General features: G+C 49.3%; 1 protein-coding gene across 3 annotated transcripts; it reads left to right on the top strand.

The window, feature by feature from the left end:
* The first annotated feature begins 6,543 nt into the window (after nucleotides 1-6,543).
* On the top strand, nucleotides 6,544-20,868 carry RBM38 (RNA binding motif protein 38). 3 transcript variants are annotated; one of them, XR_009275369.1, is made up of 5 exons: nucleotides 6,544-6,870; nucleotides 7,556-7,679; nucleotides 8,293-8,347; nucleotides 19,422-19,979; nucleotides 20,074-20,312. XR_009275369.1 is itself a non-coding variant. In XM_058814460.1 (4 exons), exons 1-4 carry the CDS (start codon nucleotides 6,703-6,705, stop codon nucleotides 20,354-20,356), a joined length of 675 nt encoding a protein of 224 aa, XP_058670443.1. In that variant the 5' UTR covers nucleotides 6,544-6,702; the 3' UTR covers nucleotides 20,357-20,868. The 3 variants fall into 3 exon arrangements, 2 of the variants coding, with proteins under 2 accessions (XP_058670443.1, XP_058670444.1); XM_058814460.1 differs by lacking the exon at nucleotides 19,422-19,979 and having other exon boundaries at nucleotides 20,029-20,868; XM_058814461.1 differs by having other exon boundaries at nucleotides 19,422-20,271.
* Nucleotides 20,869-25,696: the final 4,828 nt, after the last annotated feature.

Genomic DNA, 25,696 nt, shown 5'->3' with positions numbered 1-25,696 from the left:
GGGGCACCATTGTAACTGGTTCTTTTTGTTTTGTCAAAGGCCCATTTTGGACTTTTTGAGATCAAGCAGAAGCTGCAATCATCCTGCCCAGATTTCAGTGCAGGTAACTCTGTTTTTCTTTTTCAATACCTTTCCAGGCTCCATGGAAAAAGCTTCTGTATCTGATATGTTGGTTTGTTGTCTTGACATTCCAATTGTGTTTATATCCTGTTCAGAGCCACTGCAACGAACCTTTGCTGCCTTGTGTTTAAATAGAGTAGACATGGTAACTAGAAGGCTCTAAGAGTTTCAAACAAAACCTTTAAGGAAGGTTAATTGCCATGCCAACACTTTTTCTTTTTGTGTATGTTCTTCTGGCCAGGTTCATTGTGGGCATTAAACAATTTCTACAAGTATCACAAGTGGAAAAGTGATATCAGAGTAGACAGATTATTTATCTCATTGGATGTGATGTGACAGAAGGGTCTGGATTAGTGAGGACTAAAACACAGCAACCTGGGGAAAAGGACCATGAGGTTAAGGAGGGGATCCATGGGTGAGAGTCTTCTGCTGTTGAGAATATCTGTTGTGTCCATACAGCTGTGCTCTACATCCCAGAGCTGAGACATCTTGTTTAATGTTGTTCTGTGTCCTGGCTGCTCCCTGGTTGGAGTGGGTGGACAGTTCCTGCTCAGTTTGTGCTACCAGTGTCACATGCACTCCCATGAAAAGGTCATGGGATGTGGCCCTGGCAGCTTTGGCAGAGATTGTTAGAAGCCCTCTGGCATTTCCTTTTTTTTAAATCAGAAAATACCACTTAGTTTAACTCCACAAATATTTGGAAAAAATATAATTATTAATGCTGTTTTAAAAGGCCTTACTTTTTCTGCTCCCTTCCTTTAAAGAATATTAAATGATTTCTTGTTCATTTTAAAATGTAGTTTTATGGTTTTCAAACTTCAGAAGTATAAAGTTACAATTAATATTTTCCCCAAGTACAACATAAAATTGAAATAGAAAAAATATTTGTTTAACTATTTTGAGATGTAGTTTGCATGTTTGACTCAAATGGAATGTTTTTTTCTAAAAAACTTTTTGTGGGAGGAAAGCCCTTGTGATGATTAAATCCCAGCCTGAGAGAGATGGGACCATATTTCCATTAAAGAGAGATAGAGTTTCTGGGCAGGGGTTCAGGGAAGGAACAGAATCTTTATTGGAGGTTGTGTTTAGCAGGTGATAACAAGTGGTTTCATCTCCTAATCCTTCTGTCTCTCCTCTCAATGCCCTGCCTTGCAGATTTGGGAATACAGAGACTCTTCCTCCATGACATCACCAAACCATGGAGAAATAGGCAGTATTTTAGCCTACATATTTAATGTTCTGCTGAGATCTAGATGCTGTCATAGCAGGAAAATGTTTCCTGCATCTATCTCACAGCTCCTGCTCCCCACTGCTTACTGCCAATGGAGATGTGGTAGAAAATCTGGAGAGAAACTTCTGTCCCAGAAACCACCATGAGCTGTTTGCTTTGCCCTGTTCCTTTTCTGCTTCTAACCCTTTATCATCCCCTTCCTGCCTTCTATGAAGTAAAGAAGAAACTAAGATCAGCTAGTGAAGGGTTTCCTGGATTTGTTGCATAATTTAGCTGCAATATGAACACCTGCACTTTTCCTTAGTCATTCTCTAAGAGGTTAAAGAGAGATCATCCCCAAGTCACAGGAAAGGCAAGGGTTACCATTGCTCTAGGCCAAGACATTACAATAGTGATGATGACAAAACTATTTGGCAGAGATGCCAGCAATGCCAGCAAACAAGGCACCATCCTAATCAAGGGCAGTATTTTGATTGCTCAGAGAGCCAGCCCAGCTCCCTGCTGTCACACTGTGACAATCCCCAGCCCAGTGTCATTCCAGCTCCCCAGAGTGTTTGCCAGGGCTGGGGAGAGTCTGTACACACAGCTCCCAGGAGCTGGACCTGCACAAACAGAGAACTGCAGATGGTGGAGGAGAAATGCCCCAAGGGCAGAGTAAAAAGCACCAAGAAATGCAGGTGTGCCCATTCAGGGTGGCTGCAGCACATCTGCCCCACCACAGGCTCCACTGAAGCACCTTTCCTTGCTGACCTGGTCCTTCCTGCTCCAAGCAGGTGCTTCATCCTCCCCTGACACACAAGGGCATGGGGAAGGAAAAGGGCCAAGCTGTGCTCTGAGAAACTCCTGGGAAATGGTGATGGTGGCACAAAGAGCAAAGCACAAGACTCCTGAATATCAGACATTCTCCCTGCTGGCAGTGCAGAGTATGAGCAATGTGATGGCACAGCCTCTTAGTTTCCTTGGCCATATTTTATGCCTTTATTTTCATCTAGACTTATGTCCAAGGCTTGCAGTGCACTTCCTGTGGCAAGATCCTCCAAGTAGTTATGAGCTCTGCAATATTCCTCCAAGACTTCTTCTTTTTCAGGAATCTTGTTTGCAATTACCATGATTCTGTTTGTCCTTTGTCATGGCACAGATATGCAATTTTCATTTTCTGAAGGGACATCAAATGGGAGGGCAGGAGAGTTTGAGGAAGTAGAATTAGATTTTTAATAACATTTCCTTTAGCCACACTCTAACACATGCTTGTGGTCCAGCAGAATTGAGTGAGGTGTCCATTTGTGTTCTCTCAGTCCCAGAGTTACCAATGCCCATAGCCATATTTTTTTTAAATGCAGGTTACTGGAATAATAAATCAGGTCACTCTAGATGCCCACTAGAGCTGATGATCTGCTTCTGTGTAGCCAGTGCAGCCAGCAAAAGGAAACAGAGTTCACTCAGCATGCCCAGTTCTGGAACACCCAGAAGAGAAAATACTCTGGAGGATTCCTACAGAAACCAAAGCCAAAGAGCAGCCCTGATTGGGAACCCCCTCTGCTCAACTATTTTGTTACAAGTGGCCCAAAGAAGAATGATTTTCATTTTTCAATTCTTGTTGCAGCAGCAGCTCTGGGCTAAGCAATTGTTATGGTGTGCTTAGGGCACCAAACCAAAAAATCTGAGACAGAGGACCCAGACGCAGAATTCCCTGCAATAACCTAAAGCAAATGCCACTGGATGCAGCTCCCTCAAGATCTCCCTGCTCACAGCCTCGCTGGTGGCCAGCATCCAGACTGAGCATTAGCAAAACCAACAAACCAAACAGTTCCCACAGTAAGTGCCTTGCTCTCCAGTTAACTTATTTAACTGTGGAGCTTCTCTGGGGGATGTTTCATGTGCTGTTGTTGCAATAAGCGGGTATCCATGGCAAAACCCGAGGGCACTGCCCTACGGCAATGAAGTCTTGGCTAAACAGCAGCAGGAACTGGAAAAGGTCAGAGCTCCACAGCAGCCCTGCTCCATTTTAAAAATAAAGCCCATCAGCTTGCTAAGAAACGAGGCAGGTTCTTCAATGGCTTGCAGGTCAGACCTGGGGTGTCTCAAATCAATTTTCCCAAAGACACTGGGGGAAGGAAGGAAAATGCTCAGACAAGTCTACAGGAGAGCAGCACAGAGCTTCACTGCCAAGGGAGGGACAAGAACAGAAGGGCCTCTGGGGCTTTGCAGAGGCCAAGGAACAGGGAACAAGGGAACATTTTCCCTGCTGCTCTTTCCCCACCTCGGTCCTGTTCTTGTGCTCCCAAAGGTACAACTTCCTGCTATAATCTATTTTTAATCTTTATGCAGGGACCACTTCTATATGGTTCTGTACCTGGATGGCCTTGCAGTGCCACCTTCTCTAGGATTGTCAGTGGAATCCAGCACATTGGTACAGCTCTTCCATTCCACCTCTTGGATAACACTGCTGAAATCCACCAGAAGGAGCCTTTGTGTATCAATTTTGCTTGAGCCTTGAGGAATGTATTAACAGGTAAGGAAAAACCCAGTGAGTCCTCTTAACTGTGCTGAATTATCATAAAATTAATCTTCCCAATCTGAATAAGAATAGGATGCTCTGGATTTGCAATACAAATCCTGTACATTACGGATGTGGATGGTTGTACACCCATAGCAAAACATGACTTTTCTCCCAGCCTCCTCATTGACTGACCTGTGTAGTTTTATTTCTTAATAACAACAAAGGACTAAATGCACCCTACAATAGCTTATATCAGGTCTGTGTTCTCCTTGCTTGCAGTCTGCTCTTGGATTTGTGCTAAGCAATGTCCTGCCTTCTCCAAGGCAGCTCCATACTTTGAGATATGTTTGTTTTTACAGGAGTTATCTTTGAGATAACTCAAAGAAAGTTGAAATATATTCTTCTCTTCTCAGATACTCCTATTGTTGCAGTAAAAGCATGGGAGATGTCAGCAAACTGGCTCTGCCAAACTCCTGCAGCTTTAATCTGATGGCTGGATTTTATCTGTAGGTGTTTTGAGGAGGATGAGTGCTTTTCACGAGAACGAGGCAGAAAAAAATAAAAGCAAACTCATTAACTTCCATAAAGTTATCCTCACTCATTTTCTCTTCCCTTTCCTGCTGTGTTTGTGGTAACAGCTCATTAGAGCCTGTGTTTGCAATAGCTGCAGCATGAGACAGGAGATTTCATTTCCCCTCCTGCTTTCCAGGATGTGGCAGAACCGAGGCTGCTGCCGGGGGTTTGTGCTGCTCACTGAGCACAGGTTGAGCCTGAGCTCCTTTCTTGTAGGAAACTCCTGCTCCTGCCTCCAGGGAAGAAGAGGAGCTGGGATTTCTCCTTTGAGAGATGTGGGGCTCGTGTTTGAAGAAGAAAAAGCCTGTGCTGTTTCCCACCCCCGACAAGCGCAAGCATGGAGAACAGAGATGCTGCTGGTGTCTCTGGAGAGCTCTGCCAGCCCTGCCTGCCCTGCAGAGGAGCCAGAGTCTGGTTGGATGGTTTGAATCTCTGCCATCATTTGGAGCAGAATGAAGCTCTGTAAAGGACAGTGCCTGAATGCCAGCGGGGCTGTCATTAGCTCGGGCAGCCCAGGAAGCAGCTGATGTGCAGTTTGTGGTGGAAGTCATGCAGACACAAGGGGTGACAGGGGGTGGAGAGGCCCCAGCCCCTGGCTGCAGCCTGGCCCCAAAGGTGTGTTCCAGGCTGTTTGGATGGACCAGGCACAGCTTCACAAGACACAAAGGCTCCATGGACCATCCATTTGATGTCAGTTTTTCAGTGATGTTGGGTGCTGCTGGCCCAGCTCCATCTTTCTTTCACAGTAATCAAAGGAAATGCACCCTAGTCTTGGAGTCTGGTGGTTCAGGACTGAAAGCTTAATGGCTTTCCTTGGCTTTTTTTCCCCCCCCTCTCTCTTTTATGAAGCATAGGGTGTTTAGAACTATGGAAGCAGTGCAAGAAAAATATTAATGAATAACTATGGAGTGCAGACATTAATGCATTCCTTTCTCTTGAAATAACTGGCTTTTCTCGGTGGGGTCTGTAACAAAAAAAGTGTCTGCAGAGTCTGAACCTGCTGTATAGAAGCCAAAGTAGATGATGATGATTTAGAACTTCACTGGCTTGCTTTTTTTTTTTTTTTCTAAAATGTTATCTCTGCATTTATCATGTTGCAAAAAATCTCTTTCTCTGAGAAATGATAAACCTAAGGCAGAGGGGCAGTTCTTGAGATTCTGGGTGATGGAAAGTATGAACAAATAATGATTTTTGTGATCCTGTCCCACACCCCAAACTCCAGCTGATGCTGGAGAGGAGGGATTAAAGCATTGCAAGCACCCCACCATTGAGTTCCCCAGTGGTGGGTTGGGTTTTCAGCTTTTGTTTTCCTGCAGTTATGGACCAGGGGCTACATGCAGCAAATATGGGGCTGTCTTATAGTAACAATTCTCCCAGGTTTGAATCGCAGGTCAGGGCAGAAAACCTGCAGGTCAGGTCAGTGGCTGGAGCTGCCTGTTCCTTTCATGGAACAAAATGCAAAAGGAGGACGGTGGAGAGCCCCACTGCTGACTACCAGTGGGAATGGGAACGGTGCATCCTTGTCCCCAGAGAGGCTGCACAGGTGCATATCCAGGTGCCCAGTGGAGAAGCAGGAGGCTTAAGCACCTGCTGGAGAAAAGACAGATAGTTCTGAACCTTTGTTCACTCTTCGACCCCTCCCTGGCTGTTTCTCCCTGGCGATTCCGTCCAACACCATCCCTTCCTCCTGCCCTGCTTCCACCGCGTGCCACAAGGGCTGCCAGCTGCCCACGGCTTTGTCCCGTGCCCGAGCCTGCCGGGGACCGAGCGCTCGCCGTTGCGATGGTTGTGCAACAGCAGCGGGCAGGGGTGCGGGACAGCGCTGCCCAGGCGGGATCTTTGGCGGGAGCGCTGCCCGGCCCCGCCGGGGGCTGCAGCGAGCGCGGGGCCCGGCCCGAGGGTCCGGCCGGGGGAGCCCCCGGTGTGTGCGGCAGCGGGGGAGCCCCCGGTGTGTGCGGCGCTGCCGGGCTCGGTGCCGGGCTCGGGGCGGGGCGCGGGGACCCCCGGGCGGGGCCGGACTACGCGCCCCGAGCGCCCCTGCGCGCCGGCGGGGCGGGGCCGCGCGGCCCTACAAAGGCGGCGGCGGCGGCGGGGCGGCCGCTACTCACCGGCACCGGCGGGCTCGGCGGGGCCGCGCTCGGCTGCAGGCGCGGCCATGAGGCGGCTGTAGGGCCCGGGAGCCGCCGCCGCTCCGCTGCCTTCGGCCGCCGCGGGGGGCTCGGCGGGGCGCGGCTCTGCTCGGGGTGGATGCCGGCCGGGGCCGGCCGCTGCCGGCACCATGCACACCGTGCAGAAGGACACCACCTTCACCAAGATCTTCGTCGGGGGGCTGCCCTACCACACCACCGACTCCTCCCTCAGGAAGTACTTCGAGGTCTTCGGGGACATCGAGGAGGCGGTGGTGATCACGGACCGGCAGACCGGCAAATCCCGAGGATACGGCTTTGTAAGTGCCGCTCCGCTCTGCTCCGCTCCGCGGCGGGACGGGCGCTGCGCGCGCCGCCCCGGGGAAGGGCCGGCAGCGAGCCCCGGGCTGCCGAGCCCGCCGGTGCGGTGGCAAAGTCCCGGTGCGGCCGGACAGACTCCCGGACAAAGTCCGGGTGTGGCCGGGCGGACCCCCCGGTGCAGGACGCTGCGGAGCCGCCGCCCGTCCCGTGGCTGCCGCGGAGCTTGTGCCGCTGCGGGAGCGAGGGGCTGGGTCGGGACAAAGGCTGGGCTGGGGCCCGGGAGGAGCCCCCCGTGTTGTCTGAGGCCGTGCCGTTCGTTCAGCACCTGCTCCCCCCTCCCGGTGTCCGTGCGGGTCCCCGCATCCCGCCGCAGCTGCCCTGAGCTCTTCTGAGCTGGGGGTTTCGGGAAGGGCTCCAGCAGCTCCTTAAAAAAGGCACGGGAGGAGGTGGAAGGGCAGGGGAAAGCAGCTGGCACCGGCCCAGCGGGGAAACCGGGCGGGGGGGAGCGCCCGCTTTTCCATCGGGTCCCAGCAGCCCTTCCCGTCTCGCCGTGCAAGCGAGGCTGCACGAAGGGAGTTCGGCTCCCGATTCAAAATAGAACAATAAATAAACTCCACTTTAGTGCCTGTTGCTGGAGTGTTTACAAAGCGCTGTTGCTACAAACAAGGCTGTGCTCGATTCCAGGTGACCATGGCAGACAGAGCTGCTGCTGAAAGAGCTTGCAAAGACCCAAACCCCATCATTGACGGCAGGAAAGCAAATGTGAACCTGGCGTATTTGGGAGCAAAACCACGGAGTATTCAAACTGGTGAGGCATCCAGGAGATCACATCTCTCTGTATTAGAATAACTTGTAAGACAAGGAAACAAGTACCTCGGGCTGGAATCATCTGATCTGACAATGCACATTTATCTGTCCACCATAGTTCTGATTGTTGGCTGAGGACACTGCATGGTCCAATTACCTCTCTGCTGTATCTTCTTATTCAGCCCTGCTGCACTAATGTTACTCAGCAAAGTTCACATAACTGTGTTAAAGCTGTTTCCTTCCACGGCAGATCTGTTTGCCCGTTAACCTCTTTGTTACATGAGAATTAACTGCAAGATCCACTTTGTCATTTCTGCCTTTGGTTTAATGACCACAGTACGCAGTGTGTAAAATAAGGCTTTATACCCCATTGTCTGTTCCATAGCAGCACATTCACACTGGGCTTTCATCATGAATTCCCATCTGCTCCTCGTGCATATCACATATGCATGTTAAATTTAACTTGTTTCTAAATGGGGCTCTGAATTTGCTCACATGCATAGCAGATCAAATGCAAAGACGTGTGCTGTAATTCTGCCTGTGTGTTACCAGTTGAATGGTACAATGGATGCCATTCATTAATATTTCTTTTTTTTTCTGAACTTTTTTTTTAGGTTTTACCATAGGTGTGCAGCAGCTACATCCAGCCTTCATTCAAAGACCCTTTGGGTAAGTGGAGATGTTTCCTAACGGTCTGTTTGAGATCAGATTCACAAATCAACTTCCTCATTATTTAAAATGTGTGAAAAAAGCCTTCGCCATCAGGAGTGGACAATTTCAACAGCTGTTGTTAATGTTCAGAGTACTTTATTTCTGGTGGAGATTTCAGAAGTTTTGTGCATTTGTCAGCTTTAATGTAATTCCCAAAGATCCTTCTTTATCCTCAGTAAATCTTAGTCATAATAAACCCAGTGCATTGCTCGCTGTTTTGCCAACTTCAAGAATTCACAGGAATTCAAATAAATGGAAAATAGTTTCTCTATTATAGTACTTAAGGTGTCAAAACAATTAAGCAAATTCTGTTCTCATGTTTCTCAAATAAGATCCTCTGCTTCCTCTGTGCCATTTCCCACGTAATAACGCTTAGGATACAGTTTTATCCTAGAAAACAAATTGCATTGGAAACAAAGTCTGTTACTTAATGAAAGTAACATTAGGTCAAAAATTGATTTTGGACAGATGTTATACAAGGCTTGAATAGTCTGCAAAAGTGGGCTTTTGTCTGCTGTTTTCAATAGCTTATACCATCCCTACTCAGTTAGAAAAGTCCTCTTTTTATACATCTAATAGGATCTGGCAGCTGCTCGGCAAAAGACAAGTGTGCTTCACGAGAACAATAGTGACTGTCATACTGCCCTCATTTAACTGTTTAATGATTGATGCAGCTCTTTTTTTACACCATTTCAGAAAGTGAATATTGATAAGGTTTTTTATTATTATTTTCTAAGAGCATTAAGAAAGTAGGTGCATTTTTTAAATGAGTGCTTTTGAGCACTGCCCTGGTGTGGTTTTTGTGTGACTCTAATATAAATAGATGGGATTTTGGCCTTTGTCAACAGCAATACTTCATCCCTTCCCTGCTCCCCGCTCCTTTTTTTTTGGGGTGTTTTTTTCTTTCTCTTTTTCCTTTTTTTTTTTTTTTTTTTTTTTAAGAAAAAAGAAATCTGCTAACAATAAAACTTTCATTCCTCTGCCCTTATAGCCGCAGTTGCCAACTGCCTGGGTAATCTCATTCCTCTGAGTTTCTGGATGTGAGAGGCTGTGTTGCCACAATAGTGCACGCCCCGTGTACGTGTGCTGTGTGGGGTTCAAACGCTACTTCTCACAAGCACTTACTGCTGAAGGCCTTGAAAAACATCTGCCATGAAAGGAAGAGTCTCCCCTTCTTCAGGGCAACAGCCACATCAGTCTGCATAGACCAAATGCTGCTTTTTAATAGTTCTCCTTGCATGGGGGCTGCAAGAGCTTTCACAGCCCCCAAAGCAGCCGCACCTTGAGATGCAAACCCAGAGGCTTTTGCATGGCAGTGCAGGAGAGAAGTTGCCAATGAAAGCAGCCTCTGGCGAGTCCTGCCGTGCATGGGAGCAGAGAAGAACAAAGTGGTGAAGCCCGTTAAAACTCCTCTTTTTGGCAGGAGCACCTCGCAGATTATCTGCAGTTTTCTGGGTGCCCTTCCTACCCCGCAGCCGCAGCTCTTGAAAGCATTTTTTTTTTACCAACAGTTTGCTTTTGGTTTCACATCCAGAGGAATGTGGGATCGACTGATTACATGTTCCTTATGATCTAGACAGTTCCTGTTGCAGTTCTTAGGCATTGGTTTCATCATTAAACCAGCAGAGCTGCAGTTAGCACATACAGTGGAGAACATTATAAATTATTTATCAGTTGCCAAGAGACAGGAACCAGGAGAATGGAGGGCTGGAGGCAGGGGATTATATATCATTATTTGCAAGCATCAGTAAACAGGAATTTAATTGAATTCAGTCATTGCTGCAGCAGAATCACTGGAAATGTAGGTTTTGCAGAATGTGTTTACCTGAGCACCACCTTTACCTGAGCACCACAACTGGTGCTGCTCTGTGGCTTCTGAGCAAAGCCTCAGGTGCTCAGTTGAGCAGCAGAGCTTGGCTGCCAGTTCCCTCTTTGTCTCCTCAGTAGACCAACAAAACTAAGAGCCTGCCAAGCTCCACTCCTGCATTCCCTTGGACCCACAATTTCCTTGGCCCTCAGTGGTAGATGAGGAGTTTGTCAGGGTCTGTCACTGAATTGCTGCTGTCTGTTTGCACCACGCCGGGTGGATCCTGACCTTTCCCAAAGGGAGCGCAGTGGCTCGGCTGCTTTGCCCCTGGTGTGAGATGTTGCCTGGCTCTCCCTCCTGCAGTTCCTGCCTCTGCAAAGTGTTTGTGCCCGGGGGTTGGCATTGTGGTTTCCAAAAGATGATTGTCATGGGGCACAGGGTGCTTGGTGAGCGAGCTGGGCTTGGCAGGGCAGGAATGAATGAAGAACCGTTAACTCCTGGGCAGTTAACAAAGAGCAAGCAGCCACTCATGTCCCAGCTATCAAGCCACAAAACGCAGGTTTTGGTGAAACCTGAAATGAATGGAAACTATGAAAATTACCCAAACACCAGAGAGGATTATTTATAGACTGAAGGCTTCCCCCCCAGCCCCAGACACCTCAATGCAGCTGTAAATATTGCCAGGGCTATGCGGAACAGAAAGAGAAACCACGAGGAGCCTCTCTCCTTCCTTCTGCTGTCCTGGCAGGGGAGGCACTTGCGCAGCAGACAGCACGGAGTCAGTAGTAAATCCTGTTTGGAAAAGAAGTTTCTAGCCTGTTGTAACCAGAGATCTTAACAGTAATGCAAGGCAAAGGATCTGTCTGTGACTTGGAGATCCGGCTGCTGAGTTTAGGGAAGCAGCATTGGGCCTGGGGCTCAGCCTGGGGCTTGCAGACTGTGCTTTGCTTGGAGGCACCTGGCAGTGCCAGCGTGTCCCTGCAGCTGCCATGCTTCATGTGATCAGGTGATGTGGCAGAGCTGCTTGGTCCCACCTCGTGGCTCCCTCCTCTGGGACTCTGGAGGGGGAGGCAGGTTTGAGTCTGTGCAGGGAGTGGGGATTCCCTGGTTCTCCTCTGTGCTTGCTGCTCTGGACACAGCATATGGCAGATGCATTCCTGTGGCTGTGCCTCAGCGAAGGAGCTATCTGTGTGGGAGATCTACCAGTGGCTGAGTAAGTGACTGAGCTCTTGCAAACATAAAGCTGTCTCTTGTGGCAGGATCCAGCTTTTTCCATAGTTGCACGTTGGATGTCATTGCTCCAGAGACCCCATCCGTGTGTAGTTACTTGTTTTGGTGGCCCCCTGCCTCTGGCCCACATTTGGCCTCAGCAACATCAGAAAGAGTTAAATCCCTTTGAGTTTAAAATTTCACGCGTTGATGCTGCTGCAGTTAGGAAGTGAAGAAAGTCTCTCTTTGTGTCAGCCCAGCCTCCCTTGCAGCTGTTTATCCTTAAAATTTCTCTATTGGGTTAAAAATAAAAGGCAACAAACTTTCATCTTTTCTGTGGTTATGCTTATAAAAGGGGCACGTGCTGTGCCCAGCCTGTGTCAGCTGGCATCCCCCTGCTCCAGCTTCCCATTGCCCACTTGCCCAGAGCTGGAGGCTGCAGAATCCCATCCCACCCTGCCAGGCTCATGGGGATGGAGCACCCAGCACCTGGTGTTAGCCTGTGCCAGGAACATGAAAGCTTGGGGGGGAAAGGGGGCATTTCCTAAGAAATGTCCAAATCCGTTTTCCAAACGGCTTCAGCTGCTGGTTCTCATGCATGGTGACTGCTGTTCAGACCAAATGCTTGCCAGTCAGAAAGAAATCCCTTTCTTATTTTTTTAGTTATTTTATTTAGTTTTTTTTTTTAAGCATAAACATGTATTTATAAGCAACTCAGACAACTTTGAGAATTTTCTTGAATATCTACTTCAAGATGGCAAATGCTGGTGTCAGGCCCAAGGGTTTGGTGTGCCTGTTTTTTGGGGTTGGGGCAGAATTTGCTCATGTTCTGCCTGTAAAACAATACAAAAGCATGGTCTGATACAGTGACCTCACACTTGGCTATGTGAATGATGTGAGCTCAGACCTGCTGCGAGGGACAGGCTCTGGGTGAAGGATCTGAGCCATTCCTGGACAGTCAGGGCATGGGCTTGTGTGTGATGGAGAGAGCCTGAGCTGGCTCTAGCTTTGTCTTTGCAGCACATGGCTTGAGTTGTGCTATCTTCTCTGTGATTCCATTGCCTCTGGTGGATTTCCTCTTCATCCTCCTCAGCAGCAGAAGCCTGAGTCCTTTCCCGTTGGTGCAGGAGCTGGGGAGAGGCAGATCCAAAACCCACCTGTGTTGCTGTGGCTGGTGCCACAGAGTCCCAATGTGGCAGATAGATGCACACGTCTGAATTTCCAGAGCAGCTCAGCTTGTGCTTGATCTCATGTTTCCTTTGAGCAGCTGCTGGCATATGGGCCCCAACTCATAGTATTAAGCACATGCCCAGTAATTGGAATGATGAATGCAGCCCTGGGCACCCTGCCCTGGCGCTGAGGGCACCAGCCAGGGAACCAGACAGTTGTTGTGCTGATAATTTGGTAGCAAGGACACCGGGTCACTTCTAAATACGACTTTTATGAAGAACTTGTTCCCCACGGATGGGAGCAAGCTACATACCAGAACTAAATATACTCCATGATCACAAAAGATGAAAAGTCCTGGACCTCGGAGTTAAAGCTCAGTCTCCTGTTTCTCAGTCTCCAAGTGCTGTAAACAGAGTTGTGCTGTCCCCTGCAATTTCCCTGTCACCAGCTTTTAGCTCTCCTCTGTCAGAGTTGAGCTGTCCTGGCCAAAGCAGCAGAGGCTGGAAAACCTGTGCTGGATCCAGGCATCCCCCATGATTCCAGCTTGCAGGAAGGTGTGGATGGATTGGATTGAGATGTCTTAAATGTTCTACTGCCACAAAGGCGCAATTGGTAGCTGAGATCACAAACTCTTAAAATGGAATTTCTTTCTTGACTGAGAAATTACTTAATTACTTGTTTTATTAAGTGCAGGCCTTTTATCAAAAAGAGAGATTTCATTGCTTTTTCTGTAGCTGAACAGTCTACTTCAAAACACTTAATCTCCAAGAGAGGGGTTTAGATAAATCAAATGAGTGGATGGTTTTAATTAAAGTTCAGTGGAAGGGATCACGTGTAAAGAAGGAAAGTCTGTTAAAAATGGAACCAGTTGAAAGTAGTCACTAATGTGTATTATTCCAAAACTTGTCAGGTATTTCAGAAGACTTTAGAGATGTTTCTGCCATCAATTTTCTCTAAATTGCAGAAGAAAATTGGAGAGCTCAGTTAAGGGCAGAATTCTGGGGCTTCCTGACTTGACCTGTTGGAGACCCTGGTTTTCCCTACCATCCTACACAAGGATGTTTAAGGACTCAGGTTCCTGTCATGCACTGGTGTGAAACAGTCCCTGTTTCTTCTGACAGTTAATTTCTGGTTTGGCTGTGCTGATAACTGGAAAGGGGAGGGGTTTTTCATTCTCTGGAGAGCTGACCAGTTGTGGATAAACTTCCATGTGGCTTTTTCCTTGGTGCCAGATGGCTCGTGTTTCAGGCAGATGTTATCTCCTGCTACCTGAGTGTTTTTCAGCCTGCTTCTCTCCAAAACTATTTTTGGTCTGGCCCAGCATGCCTTTGTGTAGGATCATAGGTTGTTGTTTTTTTTTTTTTTCCTTCTTCCTTTGGGTGTGGGGGAAGCAAGATGCAGAGGATAAAGCTGTTGAGCCTGGCTGTAACTCCTGGTGGAGCTCAGCATGTTGATCTCAGACTCTTGGTCAAGCTGAGGAAAAGTGTTAGATCTTTGGGAGGTGCACTCCCCTCTTTGGTCTGCAGCCTTTTTTTGCTTCTTTCTGTTTTTCCCCCCACTGATGCAGTCTGGGACCGTCTGTTGTGGCATGTCATGCCTTGGTGATTGCCACTGATGCGGTGACATCTGCTCCCAGCAGGGAAGCAGGAAGCTCAGTCCTGTACCTGTCTGCACAGGCTGCTGTGTGCATCTCCTCAGAGGGACAGAGGAGGATGAGGAGAAGGCAGACAGGCAAATCAGTTACAAGAGGAGCAGAAATTGCCTTGACTGCTTTGCTATTTTGTGTTTGTGTCGTATTGCAGCAGGTGATGATAAATCCCATGGAGCTGCAGGGTTCATCCCTGTGTGACTTTGAGCTGGCTGGGGTAGCTGGCTGATGAGGCAGAAGCTGTTGACATTTCAGGGCATTTTTAAATCAGCTTTAGTGGGGACATTTCAGGAGTTGGAGCTTTGTCATGTTGTGGTTAGAGCCCAGCTCTGTCAGGGAATGGTGAGGGATGGTGGAGTGATCAGGGCACAGCCCGTGTCCTGATCTGTACAGGTGTTAGTGGATAAACTGTGATCCCCTCCTGGAGTGGGAGTCCTGGCGGGCAGGCAGGGACATCCTGCAGCCTCCTCCTCATGTCTGCACTGAGAACAGCACCTGAATTTCTCACATTTCCACAGCCTGTCACCGTGGCTGGGGCCCGTATGATACCTGTGGCCAGCCCTGCCTGCACTCCACACACGTTTACTGAGTGTCTCCTCGAGGTGAGTGCTTGCTGGCTTGGGAGTGTCCCTCAGGAGCGATTCCTTGGAGTGTGAGTCACACAGGATGTGTGCCTGCATCCCCAGCTGTGCCGTGGTGCCCTGGCACTGCCAGTGCAAGTGTGGGGTGTGCTTCCCAGAGCAGCTTGAAACTCAGGAGCCCACTTCAAAATGCACCTTTGGGTGGGTGTGCCCTGCAGGCAGTGCCTGGAGGTGTCACATCAGCAGGGGCTGTGCTCAGCTGGCGCTGCAGCACCCCCAGCACCCCCTGCCATCACGTGCTGTGGCAGTGTGGGTGTCCCTGTGGCAGCCAATGGGTCAGCTCTAGTGGAAATGGAGGCCAAATTCCTGGGGTCAAATGCCAGAATTTGTGCCTTCAGTGGCAGACACAAAGGGCTCTGTTTCTTTTATTCTTCAAGGAATAAAAGGCTGGTCGAGGTGGTGGCATTTGTGTGCTGATCTCTGTGAGGCTGCCAAGAGCCCTGTGCCCCTCCTTGTTTCCCAAATGTTTGTGTGATGCCGTGTCCCTCCTGACAGAGGGGTGCAGCTGTCTCCACCTCTTCAGAGCTGACAAAACCAGCTCCCAGCAGGGCTGGCAGAGATCAAGGGGTCAGGAACTCCCACCTTGTTGCTCTCAAACTCATGCAGCGTGCAGGAGCAGCTTGCAGAACAGCTCATGGCTCATGTGTAGGAAGTCCTGAGAAGGTGCAGCTAAAGCACATTTTAGGTGTAAATCTGATACAAAATAGTCAAATACATGAAGTGTCTCTGAGATGAGCTCTGCTGATGAGAGCTTGTTCCTCTTCCCCAGTGTTTGGTTAGAGAAGTGGGACACATTTCCTCCTGACTTGTCCTTTTTTCCTTGCTGTCCCCCTGCCAGCCCTGCCCTGCTGCTGGGTGATGGCAGGTTTTGAAAGGGACTTTTTCATCTGCCTGGGGTCATGGGTGCCTCCCTGACATGTTTGAACATCTCCACCCAGGCCTGCACCTCAACGGGGTCCCTTTTGTTGTGTCCCCACCAAAGCAGGACAGAGCCTGTGTCCCTGTGCCAGCGGCTCTGTAACCATCCCTGTTCTGGTTCAATTCTGGCTGCTGGGGCATGGTGCCACACAGTCAGGAGTGTGGGCTGGCACCACGAGGGCCCTGCCAAGTCCCTGCTGTCCCTCCTGTGCCACTGCTGCCTCTGGGCTTTGACCCTGCCTCTGAGGTTTGACCCTGCTCCTTGTGCTGGGTGCCTGTGCCCGCGGCGGTGCCAGCAGCATCTCGTCCATCTGCTGTTCACAGGGTGACTTTGGTGTGTGGTGGCCACGGCTGAGCACTTGGTTGGTGTTTTATAATCACACCGTGTGTGTTTTTGATGAAGTTCTCTCCTGGCTGGCAGGGCCCATCGTGGGGGATGGAGGAGAACTGCAAGGGAGGGAGGAAGGGAAAGGCATCTTAAAACACAGATGTGACTCATCCTGTAGAAATTCAGATTAGAGTTTGCTGTTTTCTAGAAAGAGAACTCCAGAACAGCTTTCTTTTTAAAAAAAATTATCTCTTGAAAGATCATGTTCTGGAATAATGGAAGAGGGGGAAATACTTTTAAGATTTTCTGTGGATGCTAAATGTAGCCAGCAGAGAACTTTATCCTACTGCACTGGTTTGTTTTGTTTGTAGCTGCAAGTCATCAAAGTGACCTTACTTTGAGTTGTGTGTTTATTTTGATTGATGAATTGCCATCTGTCCACCTAATTCAGAAGACCAAATTGCATCATACCTTGATTGAAATTTCTAGCTGAATTATTGAAATCCTACAGACCAAGAGAACCTTCCCTTTTACATCGACATCCCCTTTAGAAGCAGCTTTTGGAGTTGCTGAGTGTGGTTTTTTAGTGCAGTACCAGCTATTGTGAGTGATGTGTGCTTGTGCATGCCCTGGGCTGGTGGGATGGATTTCTGAGAGCTGAGGGTCCAGCAGCACATTCTGCCTTCCAAGCTAATGGTGCTTTTTATTGCAAGTAGCACTGAGAAGCCGGAGTTTTTCCTTGCTGAAGGAAAAATGCAGTGCAGGATGTTGCAGATTTGCTGTCTCTGAGGAGCTCTGTGTGTGAAAGCAAAGCCAACAGTGCAGAGTTTGTTGGGATGAGCTGGGGATGGCCACTCACCCCGATGGCACCACGTCCCCCACATGGGCTGTGCCAGCTCAGGAGAGCAGTTGGGTGGCAGCAGGGGACATGGAGGAGCTGCTCAGGCAGAGTGATGCTCTGCTGGATTGCCAGGGCTGTCCTGGCTGTTTGGTGAGCACAGGTGGAATTCCTGTGGGCAGGAAAAGTGCAGGCCCCTTCTCTGCTCCTGCCACCGGGTGGTTTTTAGTGGATTGTGCATTTTTTGTTGCATTTGTGGAGTGATTTTAGCTTTGTTGGGCCCTGGAGTACCAGGAAGCCTGGTGGCAGGGAGAAGTGAGGAGCAGCCAGAGCATCCATCCCAGTCTGGGATGCAGGATGTTGGCTGATCCACCAGGGCTGGAGCAATAACCATGGGCAGGCCCAGGAGCAGCATTGCACCTCTGAGTTACTTAAAATGAAAGAGAAAATCCTCCAGTGACAGCCAGAGGAACCTCTGAGTGGGACTGAGCCCTGCTCCTCCAAGAGGTGGCTGCCACTGCCTGGTGTGAGTGTGTGACATGGAGTGCCCTTGGGCTGAGCTGGTGCCTGAGCTCCAGCTCTGATTCAGCTCTGCTGGCCCCAGTTTAGATCAGAGCTGAACAAAAAGGGATTCTGTGCATTTCTGCTGCCTCATGTCATTCTTGTTACCCACAGGGTGATGATGCTGGGGATGGTGTGCTTATGGGCTGGAGGATTGTGAGGTCCCTCTTGCTGTCCAGGGGTGTCTGGTGGCCTCAGAAGAAGGTCTTGCACTGAATGCAAGGTTGAGGTGCTGCTCACCACCATCCATCCTCCCTGGGCATATGGAAGGAGCCTGATTTCAGAGGCAGTGTTGCTGTGTGGGGAGAGGAGAGGAGAGCAGTCATTCTCTTGTCATGCAAATTGTCTCAAGCAAAAACAAACTGCATATGGGAGTGGGAAAAGGAGAGAAAACTCGTTCAGATGAGCCCTTGTTTGTGGGAAGCCTTTCTCCTGTCTGAAGAGCAGATTAAACCATCCAGTGCTGGTTGTCAAGCAAGTGGGAACAGCCCTGTAGGTGCTGGGTAGGAGGGACCAGCCCCAGGTGGACCCCAGCATGCTGCAGGTGGTGGCTAAGATTTAGGACGTTCAGATGGAATAAGGCTAACCACATACAGCCCTGTGCCTTGTGAAGAGCCTGTGGGAGGCTTTTAAAAGTGGTTGTATTTGAAAATGTGCTGTCACACACATCCACACAAAAATCCCCAAAATATTTGAATCTGCATAATCTCTCTGCAGAGTTTTGCCTTGGGGATTTTTTTATTGGCCAAAATGAGTTGGGTTTGGAGACAGGGTGGCACAAGCTTTTAGGGGATGGCTTTGCCTCATGTGGGTCAGCAGGCAGGACCTTCTCCCCCAGGTGGCTCTGATCTTCCACTGGCACTGGTCCATTTGCTGGTGATAGCCTGCACCCCCTATTTCTTAAACAAACCCCAGATGTGTCACCCTGCCATACTCTTCAGGCCACATAAATTCCCCATTTTTCCTGGCCCATGGCCGTTTGTGTGGATGTACCTAAACCTTCAGGTTTGCACAGTTTTTGCCTTGTTTGAGGCCTGACTTGACATGAGCCCTTTGGAAAATACAGCCCTTTCATTTCTATGCTTTTTTCCCCCCTCCCCTTTCCTCCTCATTAGCAGTTTCTAACAAATTAGTAGGCACTTCTGCATTAATCACCTCCAGGATCCCTCCATCTATGGACTTTAATTGAGTGTGACATTGTTAGGTTGCTCTCAGCAGCACAGCTCCTCAGGGCAGGGGCAGCCTGGGAGAAGCTGCACTTTCGGGCCCTCATGGAAAGGGCAGCGGAGATGCCAGGGGCCGATGTGACAGCTCATGGACTCAGGAGTGTCACCGCCCTGCCAGCTACTGGGAGGAGGAAAGCAGCATTAATATCTCGTATTTTACAACAAACACCCTGTAGCATTCCCTAAACACGCGGTGTTGTGGAAACATGGTGTGTGTAGTAACTGATAACACCTGGCAGGCAGGAGGGCCTGGGGTCAATGGCCATCCCTGGTGGGACACGTGGAGGGTGACACGACGTCCCTGCTGCTGAGGTGTCCCCCAGGGGTTGTAGGTGCTCAGGACCCTCACCCAAGTTTGCATGGACAATTTAGGAGGCAGAAAGGCTGGCAGGGACAGGCCGAGGAAATGAGGTGAGCCGGTGGCTGTGTCACGGCCTTCCAGCGAGCTTATTTTGTATTTCAGCAGCTTGGATTACAAGCTGTGGGGACCAGGGTGTGTGTATTATAGCAGCCCATGCTTCACCTTGCACTACCCTCAGGTCTGGGAGTGTTTGCTTCTCATCCCCTCGCTCGAGGGCAGCACTGCTGGGCAGCACCATTTCCATGGCTGGCGCACATGAATCTGAGGGGAAGCCGGGCTGTGCCCACCCCAGCCCCTCGCTGACTCTCTCCCTTTCCCTCCACAGACTCACGCCTCACTATGTTTACCCCCAAGCCATCATCCAGCCCAGCGTGGTGATCCCCACCCCCGTGCAGTCCATCACGTCTCCCTACATCGACTACACGGCCGCCAGCCAAGCCTACTCCCAGTACACCACAGCTGCCTACGACCAGTACCCCTACGCTGCCTCCCCCGCCGCCGGCTTCGTGGGCTACGGCTACACCACGGGCACGGTGCAGCCGCCCCTCAGCGCTGGCACCCCCGCGGCGCCCGCCGCCGCCTTCGTGCAGTACCAACCGCAGCAGCTGCAGCCCGACCGCATGCAGTGAGGGCCCGCCCGGCCTCGCGGACAATCTCCCGCCCTGCAAGGATACCACTAGGACAGCAAAACGACAAAAAAAAAATTATAAAAGAGACAAAACAAACGCTCACAAAAAAAAAAAAAAAAAAAAAAAAAAAGAAATCACCCCGTCCCTTTATTCCCCTGTATGTAGGTGCATATTGATGCCTAAGCTATTTATAGTATTGAGGGCGAACCCCCGAATCCTTGCAGTCTGATTGTGCTTATGAAAGTGGACTTCTGGTAAGTTTGTTTTTTTCCCCCTTTTTTTTTTTCCCTTCAATCTGGACAGATACTGTCTTGAAGATGTTCTAAAAGCGGCTGAAATGTTTCACAGGAAAGCGACAGATTCTTGCACACATGGCAGTCTGCTTCCATCACCTGTGGTCTTCTTTCTGCCCCCTTCCTTCCTCATCCAGCCTACAATCCTCTTATTTACTGGTGAGGTACAGAGGTACTTGGAGAACATGGAAAAAAAGCAATCTTATTTTTTGGTTGTACAAAAACTTTGTAATACTCAGAGATGCCTTACAGAAAAAAAAAAAGCAAAAGAAAAACTATTTTTTAATATTTATTGCGATTTTATTCGCATGAGCTGTGAATTGCAGACAGAAGAATAGTAGTAAGTATCTGCCTTGTTTAATTCTCATTTTACTAAATTATTGTATGTAGGTAAAAGTTCTTAAGTAATTGCTGAATCACTTCAACATGCAAAAGGGAATATTGCCTTGAAGGAGAGCAGAATATTCCTTTAGTCAACGCACTGTACTATTTTCTTATTGTAATTGTTACTCTGTTAAGATTATCTCAAATTTAGGTATATTTTTAAATGCAAAAAACCAACCAAGAATACTGAACATTTTGTCTACTTTGGTAGATCTTTTGTTACAATGCTGCAACCTATGGAGACATTTACAGTATTTATGTAAAAGAGATTTGGGGCTGTTGGCCAGCAAGGTTTGGGAGAATATCATGAGTGGAGCAGTAGAGAAAAAGGTGTTATGTCACTGAACAAATGGGTAAATGTAACCTTTTTATGCCTGTAATCCAACAGCCAAATAAAGGAAGAGAACAGGCGATGTAAGTGCATTTCTACAAAGACAGCAATAAACTATTTTAACTTTTAAGATTATTCCATGCTGTATGGTACCATGTTTGCTTGGCTGCCTTAGGGGGTATTTCCCAGCCCACCTGGCTGCCCATGCTGGGCTTCACCCTCCTCCAGTGTGCCAGGGTGGGCTGTGACAGGAGCTCCTGCTGCCACGCTGGCAGGCGTCAGGGGCTGCCACCATCCTGCAGCCTGTGCCACACTGCCCTGCTCTGCGTGTCCTGAGGCACCTCAGGGGTTCTGAGCTCACAGAACCCCGTGGGCTGGTGCCAGCTGCTTCCTCACACTGCGTGCTGCAGAGGGTGGGAGGTGCTGCCATGCTGGTGCAGCTCCAGAGGCAGCAGGGGCAGATGGGATCTCGTCCCAGGGTTTTCGGGCCATCACTTTCCTTCTGTTATTTGCTTAAAATAAGTTGGGGGTTGTTTTTCTAAAATGGAATTTCTCTGAAAGAGAGTAGTCTGCCAGAGCCCTGTCCTGGTTAAGGGGATTTGCTGAGGGTGTCTCAGATCCAGCAGAACAGGCAGGTGCCAGCAGCAGAGAGCCTTTCACCCTTGAGCCTCATTTGCTGCTCTGGTGCTACTTGACTTCGCCCAGCCAACGTGCTTTAGAAGTTTGGTGTTCAGGTTTTAACAATTACAAACTTCAAGAATTAATCTTTAAAAGTAAATAAAATGACTCTGTTTGATCATGCCAGTTATCTGGTTCATCTCCATAAATATCACAGCAGGTCTGGTGCTAGGAAGGGCTGCATTTTTGGCACCAACATCTGCTGCTGGTTCCGGTGGTGATGCCTAAAGCCATCCTGGGGGAAGAGAATGCTGTAGGATGAAAGCAGAGGCAGTTCAGCACTGTGCCTGCCCTGGGGAGCTGAAATGCCCACGGTGGGCATGTCAAATGTCACCAGTAGCCCTCAGAGTAAAGAGCCCATCTCGATGAATGGAAACAACTCTCCCCTGCCTTGCTTGTGTTGCGTGAGAATGCAGATCCTGGTGGGGCTCTGCTCATCCTGCCCGGGGTTTTGCTTACAACCATGTGGGTGACATTTATTTCCTTTTTAAGTAATTACTTTCTGGAACCGCTGTGGGGCTGCCAAAGGAGTAAGAGCCGAGCGCTGCATCCAGCCTGGCCCGGGCCCTGCCTTTGAAGTGCTATCGGGGCTGGAGATTATTCAGCAATTCTTCTTTCTCCCTGTCAGGAGTGCTCCTGAGGAGAAGGGAGGGCAGGGTTTTTGGATGGGGGTGCTGGGGAGCAGCTTTGAGGTGCCAATCCCCAGGCAGTGGTGCCTGGCACTGCTGAGCTGGGCTTTTGTCTTTGCTCCATGGGGACAGCAAGGCTGCTGAACATGGATTTGTTGCTGAAAAACCCATGGGTGCAGTGCTCTCTGAAGTGAAAAGTGTGATGATTTTCCATGTAGCTATCTGATTTCCTGAAAGGTGGCCAAACTGCCAGGAAGCGAGGGCGCAGGCGGCGCTCCCAGCGCCCGCAGTGCCGAGTGCCATTCCTGGATCCTGCTCAGTTTTGCTCCGGGCTCATTTCGAGAAACAGCCACATCAAAACAGCAGCAGGAGCAGCCCGACCTGCCTCCTTCCTGCTTGCAAAAACCCGGCTGTGAAGTTGCAGAATCGTGGGCTCTGCCATGCTCCTTCCTGGTGGGAGCGGGGCAGTGCTGCCAGGTGGGGCTGGCGGCCTCCAGAAAGAGCCCAAGCACTTCCCTGTCCTGTGCTGGGCAGGGAAAGTGAGAAGAGCTCAAAGGTTGCTGTGTTAAAAGGACAAGAGCTAAACTGCAGGGTATCAGCAGTGGGGTGTGGGTGAGAGGCAGAGGCTGCCTGGCTCCCGACTGATCAGGGTGGCACAAGTGCTTAAATAATTTTGAAATTGCTTAACAGTATAATTTAATTTTTTTTTAGTGCATTGCTCGATGGACCATCATCTTCCACCTCCTTATGTGGTCCCAGCACAAGGAAAGCTCATTCTGGGCAGCTCGGCTCTGCTGCAGCCAGCCAAAAGCCAAGGGAGGGGACGAGCAGGGGGGTCACAATGCTGGTTTTAAAAGCTTCAGTGAGCCAAAGGGACCAGGAGGAGCAGCAAGGGCTGGGTGGTTTTGGCAGCACCATCTGCTTGGCAGTTCCTGGGGTGGGACCAGCTTTGGGGGGCTAGACCTTGTCCTGGGCATATCCCTGTGGCCATGCTGGCAGCCCAGGCCACCTCTCAGCAGCTGTGCCCACATGCCCAGTCATTTGCATGACAAATTCAAATCTTTTTTATAGGAAACCATCACACTGGGGCTGTCAGGGGGAGCTGTGGCTTGTGTGGGCTGGGGAATGTGCAGCCCCTCTGCTGTCATGGGGAAGTGCCACCATAAATACCAGTGCTGGGTGCTGGTCATCATGTGGATGAACCCAGCCACAGTCTGGCATCATGTCCTGGCATCACCTCTCGTTCCACCTGGCAGCAGGAGTGAGAGACAGCCCTGTACCCCAGGGTGGCTGCTGCCAGACCTTCCCCACCTGCCTGCCATGAAAGGGGATGTCTTGGGTGAGATTTCTGCCCTTTCCAGGCACTCCCTCTCCCCAGGTGTCCCCTGACACAGAGGCACAGCCAAGGGCTCTGCTGCCAGCTGCCTGAATCTGCTTTTGACAAGGAGCAGGGGGTACCCAGCCCACACCTCTGCAGTGCTCCCCACGCTGTCCCACCTTGTTTGGGCAACCCCACGGGCTCCTGTCAAGGTCCAGATCTTTGCTGTGGCACCCCCAGCCAGTGGGTGTCCCCAGGATGGGATGGGAGCACTGGGGACATGGGGACACTGCCGATCCCCACAGCCCAGCTCCCCTGGCTAACAAGTTTGCACTGAGAGGGAAAGGCTGAGCACACCATTTATTTGCATAGTAACTGGGCTGCTTTTAGCACTTACCCTTTAAAACAGAGTTGACAGCAAAATGTTTTTACCCCCTCAAATACAGGGAATGCTAACAGCATCCTTTTTTTTTTTTTTCTCTCTCTCTCTCTTCTGGCTGAAACTTGTTTTTCCCTCCTTTGTGCCTCTCTGAATCCTGCCAGCATAGAGATTCCCTTGTTCAGAGAGTAAAAAAAGAAGAGGGAGAAAAAAAAATAGAAAAAGAAAAACTTAAGCCTGGGATTAAAAACCATCACTAAAATAGTTTGAATAACAAAGTCAACTGACCGGCCGGTGAATGCCTGTCACGTATCGCCCGGGCACGGTCACGTGTGGCACTAGATAGTTCCTGGAAAAGCTTCTGCTCAGCCTGATAGACCTGTGCCTGCTGATACTGCTGCACCCACTCCTGCAGGGCTTGGGAAACTTCCTGACAGGGTGATAAACTGGGGGGAATAAATAAATAAATCTCCCTTGGGTACCAAAGGCAATGGGTGTTCTTGAGGTTTTTCCATCCTAGTGCTGCTGGCACCACTGGGCCAGCAGGACTCTCTGTCCTTACTGATGTCTTTAGCAAGGGAATTTATGGTGGGTTTGTGGGTTTTTTTCCCTATGTAAGTTTTTTGCAATGTTTCAGGTGCATAAAAAATCAAAAATGGGACCTTGCATGAGATAAAATCAGGGGGTTTGTACCTACCCCAGGCAGAGCCAACTCAGCCATGTCAGACACATCATGTGGGGCCACACAGCCATGGAGTGTGTTACTGAGGGTTTGTACCTAAACCCAAACCTAAATAACAGTTTTATCCTCTTGCTGACTCCAGCAGCACAAATCTGGAAGCAGAGGGATGCAACAAGGCACAGCGACAGGAATGATGGCTCAGATAAAGCCACCCAGTGTGGGAGGGCAATTAAAGACAGATTTATTAGCTGTGTGCCCATGCTCAGGAGCATGATGAAGCAGTTGGAGATGGAAAAGTTGGTAATGGAAAGGTCAGAGATGGAGGCTTGTGAGAGGATGAATCAATGAGCACCCCAAATCCCAGGAGCCAATTTTTAAAAGCATTTGCCCACATAAAAGTGGAGACTGTGGCCTTTTATAAATCAGCCAGGAACATGTCTTGGTTTGAAAATAGCACTGAGCATCTTATTACATGTTTAACACTCAAAAGATCTTTTAAAATCAGACTCAGCTCATTGGAGTGGCTCCTGTTCATGGGTAAATGGGGGGTCAGTGTGTGCAGGTACTCACGGCCATTCCTGGTCTCCTGTAGCATCCACGAGCTGCTGACATGTGAGCACCTTAAACAAACCCTGAGCTCTGCAAAATGAAAGTGAAATGAAATAAATGAGTCATGCCATTAGTCTCCTGTGAGCTGGCTTTAAAATTAGCAGGTTTTAGACATAAACATGGTAGAATGAGCCCTGGGGAAAGAAAAGTCCTCCAAAAACCACATCCTACCTTCCTTTCAACAGTGCACACTACTCTTTATTTCATGCCACTTTAGTAAGGTAAACTAATTTGGTTTCCTGTTTGCAATGAATTTTATATGTAGAAAAACGTTTATATTATATACATTATAAATCTGATTAGAAACATGTATGTATGAACAAACACGTGGTTTTTATCAGTAGCTGTGTGCATTCATGTGTGTATGTGAAAGAATACACATAAATCCCTTATTTCAACTGGCATTTTAACTTTTATTTCACAAATCCTGGCTCCTGAAGATGCCAGGTGTGCACAGTTTAGAAGATAATTTAAAATGAGAAGCATAACATAACAGCAATGCAACCAAATTTAATGGCTGGTAGCACAAGCTAATCTGGGGCAAAACCCTGGACTGAGCTCAGGCTTCAGCAGACTGAGAAAAACATTAAAAATATCCCATGCTGGTGTGAGAGCCACGTCTGGAGATGGGGCAGACCCCAGGGGCATCCCCCATCCTTTTGCCCACT

This window comes from Ammospiza caudacuta, chromosome 15, assembly GCF_027887145.1.
Source record: "Ammospiza caudacuta isolate bAmmCau1 chromosome 15, bAmmCau1.pri, whole genome shotgun sequence".
Classification (NCBI taxonomy): domain Eukaryota; kingdom Metazoa; phylum Chordata; class Aves; order Passeriformes; family Passerellidae; genus Ammospiza; species Ammospiza caudacuta.
Note: the sequence above shows the minus strand (reverse complement) of the source record. Positions and strands in the feature narration are given on the sequence as shown.